This window comes from Kryptolebias marmoratus, linkage group LG4 (genome assembly GCF_001649575.2).
Source record: "Kryptolebias marmoratus isolate JLee-2015 linkage group LG4, ASM164957v2, whole genome shotgun sequence".
In the NCBI taxonomy this organism is placed as follows: domain Eukaryota; kingdom Metazoa; phylum Chordata; class Actinopteri; order Cyprinodontiformes; family Rivulidae; genus Kryptolebias; species Kryptolebias marmoratus.
The window spans coordinates 26,318,331-26,323,785 of NC_051433.1; the positions used below are offsets into that span (position 1 = coordinate 26,318,331).

General features: G+C 42.7%; 1 protein-coding gene across 1 annotated transcript in view; it reads right to left on the reverse strand.

Moving 5' to 3' along the window:
• The window catches only part of LOC108248726 (carbohydrate sulfotransferase 11), a 23,869-nt gene extending 18,658 nt beyond the window's left edge, over positions 1-5,211 (reverse strand). The window contains exon 1 of the mRNA XM_017437688.3: positions 4,946-5,211. Coding sequence (XP_017293177.1) covers positions 4,946-5,039 — 94 coding nt within the window. The 5' untranslated portion in view covers positions 5,040-5,211. The remainder of the gene's footprint in view (positions 1-4,945) is intronic.
• Between the last annotated feature and the right edge of the window lie 244 nt (positions 5,212-5,455).

The window sequence follows — 5,455 nt, forward strand, 5'->3', positions numbered from 1 at the left end:
GCGAAGAATGTTCAGACCTCTATATTGGAGAGACCAAACAACCTCTCCACAGATGCATGGCTCAACACAGGAGAGCCACCTCTTCTGGACAGGACTCAGCGGTTCACCTACACCTCAAGGATAAGGGACACTCCTTTGAGGAACAAAATGTTCATATTTTGGACCGAGAAGACAGATGGTTTGACAGGGGGTTAAAAGAAGCCATCTATGTCAAAAAGGAGAAACCAACATTAAACAGAGGAGGAGGTCTCAGATTCCAGCTTTCAAAAACATATAATGGAGCTTTAGGCCTGATCCCCAGTCAGTTTCACTCCAATCAACACCTGCACTTATGTGACCAGAGTGGCCCATCAGTGAGTCAGACAAACAATGACCCTAACGAGCCTCCATTGTTAGGGGAGTGAGAATAATTTGCAAGCAATCCAGCTTACATCACATCTCAGCCTTAAAAGCTTAACTCCACACTCTATTTCTGAATTGAGAAAGCTCCTCAGATGAGAAGCGAAACGTCTTCAACTACAGAATAGAAGTCCAGTTGTTTTTGTTTTTTAACTTTTTTGAACTGTCTCAGTCTGTTTAATAAACACGTCTGGTTGCGGTAAGGGAAGTAAAAATCTGTACAAGGACAGGAGAGTTGAGAAGCCGGCGGTAAGAAGCTTGTTTTAACGCTGCAGGAGGAGGGATGAGCTTCCTGGGAGTTCTGATCTGAGTGTCTCATGAACGATGAAAGGTGTGTGCGAAAACGAACGTCTGGCAACTATTGCCCCTTTCACACAGACCTTAAAAGGTCCCGGCTTCACTCTACTCGGCTTGCTTTGCAAGCGTTCACATCTGCATTTTTTTGTACTCGGTCCCTGCTTTTTCGGTACCTGCTTCGGAGTCGGGCCAGCCGGGACAGCCCTGCTTCGTGGGCGGTGCAAGCTTAGCTCCTGTTCACTCATTGGTCGTGGGTGTGACCAGATGCAAGCATAAAGCGCGAACGGTAGGAATATAAACAACAGCTGTCCCCCAGCTGAATGCGCTGTAAAGCCTGAAATCTCCGGCAGATAACAGCTGTCCTACTCCGCGCAACAATCACGGCATCCAGAGCATTTCTTCCACTGCACCTCTCTTCCTGAAGTCTCAGGAGAATCCCCATAAGTTTAAAAAAACAGCAACAACACAGGGCCAACTTTGTCCATAGCGCTTTTGTTGTTTATAAAACTTGCGCTAAGTTTCGGTAGCCCCCCCCCGCGCCGCGGCCCCACCCCCCGCAACACGAGGAGGCGTTCCTCTGCTACAGACCAACCTGGCCCGTGTGAACGCGATGCATTCTTTATAGAGCCGAGCCGAGTAGAGTGGAGAAGAGCCGGACTTCTGAATTAGGGGCTGTGTGAAAGAGGCATGTGTGACCACGAACCGACTTCTTGACTTCTTATGGAGTACGATGGAGCCCCAATTCTCACCAGACAGCCATATTTTCAATTTAACCAGGAATAATAGAAGGGGAAAAAACACTGATGAATTATTCAGACAAATTTGAACATCAAATACTTGTCAATACAACAAGCATTTATGCGTCACTAAATACCAGCAGATTGAATCCAACTGGAGTTTAGTTCTCTGTCTGACTGATGTGAGAGCATTTTAGTTTTAATTTTTACTTTAAAGGCGACCACTGACTTTGAAGGTAAAAATAACATTTATCTGCAACCAAATAGTCATTAGCATGTTGGTGAGCAGCAGTGTTGGCTGAAAGCCTTGTGTCAGACTATCACTCTTCAGTGTAATCAATCTTTAATGTCAGCAACTCTAAACCTCCACAAACTGAACCCCAGCAGCTATACTGCAGCAGGGCCACACGACCTGAGGCAACCAAATAACACATTTTTTTATTTCGTCTGAAAACAGAAGTGATTGTGTATTCTGTGGATTATAGTTCTCTGAGAGAAATCTGAATTGGTTATTATTGAAGAAGAATCAAAAATCAGAATGTGGATCAGGGTTTCCCCCAGAAAAGAGGCTAAGCCCGGTGGTAGGTGGCCGTTCGCCGGCCGACCGTGATTTAGTAAAAAAAAAAAAAAGATTAAAGTTGACAGGAAAGTTGAAAATATGGCTACTTATTATTTGATATTGTAAGATATTTGTGCCAAATATTTACACAACTACAGTTTTACAAAAAGACACTTTTGAAATACTTTTTAAAACAAAAATACGATTAAAATAAATACTAATTGATTGCACCTAATTTAAATCCTAATTTAAGTCACATTTACAAATAAATTGACATAAGTGAAAAAGTGCAAACAAAGCACAAACACACGTCTCACTTCCAGGCCAATGAATAAGAACAGACAACTCTGAAAAACAGAGATGCTGTGCTGTACTGTGCATATCTAATGCTGAATTTAATAGCATCATTTTACTGGTAAACATGGATAATATTTTCAATAAGTACAAAACATGCTTACCATATTCGTTCTTGTAAAGCCATCCGCTGAATTTCAGCTCAACTAACCATTTTTGGTTAAAGCCGCTCATTCCATGTTTATTGCTGCGGCTCCTACAACGTGCTAACTCCAGGTAGCTGAAGGCAGCTCGGCCTCAGGGCTCATTAGAGTCCCGCAGGGCTCTGTGAACAGCGAGCGGACCTGAGCGTGCCCTGGAGGCGTTTATACTTGGCGCTTACGTCGGTGCAGTATTTTCCAAAAAGACGGGGGGCAGTTCACTACATAACCAGTGGAAATACGGTAAAAAAGAGAGCAGATGTTTGTCACATCAAATATGGCTGCACGTATTCAGGAGGAAGAGCTGTTGTGTTTCTGGCTGTGATACAGAGAGGATGTTTAAACTTAAAGCATTCAGTTTGACTTTTATTGATTTATTTGCTGTAGTTGTGATTCGCCCATCATAGGACTAATATTTCTTCCCTCTGTGATCTATAAACACTCCTTTTTATCGGCTGCAGCAGTAATCTTCTTTCATGAGTTTTGAACCATTTGATTATCTCTGTGATCTCTCATAGAGGGATCATGTAAATGCTGATACAGGCGAACCAGCTCCGCTAGAGCAGCAAAATTGTCCATTTTGAACGGCGCGCGGCCCGCCCCAATTTCCAAAAGGTGCACAAGGAGACACTGCGCAGGGGCGGGCACAGCACAATTGCGTCACTGTTGGTGCGCGGTGAGGTAGATAAAGGTAGCGGTTTTGGGGGAGCGGGTAGAAAAAAAACGTGTATAAAAAATGATGTATTTATAATAAACAAGCAGAGCTTAGCCTGGCGGCAGGCTCAGCAAAGCCTGGCAACCCGCCAGGCTTACAATATGCTGAGGGAAACCCTTTCAGCCAAGAAAACCAAAATTAGTGCCGCCACATGACGCTCTCTGATCCCTCCGCAGAAGATGAATTTTATTCAGATCAATAGAAAAGGCTTCTTTAAACGGTTTTCTTGTCTGACTTTATGTAAATCGGTGAATAAAATGAATAATAATTCAAGGAACAAAACAGATTGATTAGTTTACACTAATAGTAGCCAGTTAACTTCCAGCCACAAAGTGGGATCTTCCTCAAAAATCCACTAGAAAATTTAACTTTTTAATACATTTGAAGCAATCTGCTGCAGGAAAATAAGGGTGCAGTCATGCACAAAGAACTGTATCGCAAGCATTAAAAAAGTGACATTTTGCAACAATATGTCCTTCAGGTAACATCAAGTATTACAAGTTATAGATCACTTTTGATCAGTTAAGTCCTAAATGAAAATATCCAACAAAGTGGTCTAATTTTTATGATACTTTTAGTTTGAACGCTGACTCAGCAGTCACACTATGGGCTTCCCCAACTTCTTCTGTTCGGTTTCAGCTTTTTTCCTTCTTAGCTCTGAACCATTCAGGTACCAAAACATTTGGGTGCTGCGATTATTCTTAATTTTATCATTTTCAAACTATTCAACTTTATTTACAACAGAAATCTATGAAGAGCTCCTCAGTTCCTTCAAAAACCTTGTTCTCTTTGGGATGCACTTTAGTGTACTTATACTTGCTCAGCTTTTGTCTTTTCTATATGTTTTGAAAATGCAATTTCAACTTATAAAACCATAACAGCTGTCGAAGTACGCAATATTTCAATGTTTTTGATTTGAACTATTTTTGTGTGTATTATCATTCACTGCCAAAAGCCTACTGCATAATCTGTAACAAATGAAGGAAATTAGCTGAGTTGTGTTTTGTTGCCAACAATTACAAGTCGTTTGTTTATATTTGAATATTGACAGGTACACTTTGGACAGATTTGGAGATTGAGCTGGTAAAATAATGCCTGGATGTAAACAGAGTCAGGAGGAGAACAATGAAATCAGAGACGCCAGGTCGAGAAAGAAAAGGTAAAGTTCTTTTTCTTCTGCAAAGAAACAGTGACTAAACGCTGTGTTATAAAGTGGAGTTATTCTGGGGAGGAAATCGAGCGGTGGAGAGTGTTAAAGCAAAAGCAGGGATAAGATCAGATGTAAATGAGCAGTGCTGAGATATTCTAAACTACTGCTGATCACTGATTTAGTTGTAAACTAAAGCCAGGAATATTTGCTGTTTTGAGTTTGACTTACATTAACTTCCAACCCAAACAATCATTTAATGTTGGAGAAATTGTGTTAGAAGCTACAAAAATCTGGATATGTTTTGTTTAGATAAGAGGCAGAAATGACCTTTGATTTTGAAGATTAAAGTCGACTGATATATGCTGTTCTCATATTCACTGTTTAAGAGGAAAACAGGATTTATTACATTGTGTTACATCACCTTTAAAGCTGTAATTATCAGCAGAATGGAGATAAGCAGGTGTGATCAGACAGACGGGGTTTTCTTTTGTCTCCATTAGAGAAGGAAACATTTTAGTTCTGCTCCTGACCTTCCGCTTCATACTGACCATAAATAAATGAGAGAAGTTTGAAAATAAATGCGATGCTGCTCACCTGGCCTCAGCCTGCTGTTGAAGTAGAAGATGACCATGATAAAACACCCCAGACCCAGAACAAAAACCATGCGGTTCACTTTGGGTTTCCTCATCCTGACTCGCTGGTTTCAGCTCCAAGCCTCTCCGCTGTTCCACTATTTGATCAGGGCATCGACCCAGCGCGTTGACCTTTGACCCTCCTTATTTTCCCGTACATCTCTGCTCCGGTGTGGACGCGGCGGCCAGGGAAGAAAGAGAGGCGTCGACAGATGAAACCCAGTGCGGCGGAGGAGTGGAGCGGAGCGGGCTTCATTACTGCCGACGGAGCCCGGGTGGAGCCCGGGTGGAGCCCGGGTGGAGGCCGCCGGCCGTCCTGTTTGTGTAAAAGGAGATTTATGAGAGCGAACGGCGCCTCTCCAAACGTCCAGTTAACCCCCTCCTTCCTGAAACCCCGAGGTTTGCGGTCTCTCTTCCAAGTGTGGTCGAGTTGGAGCCCACACGTTCCAAAGAGGAGGAGTTCCGGTCAGCC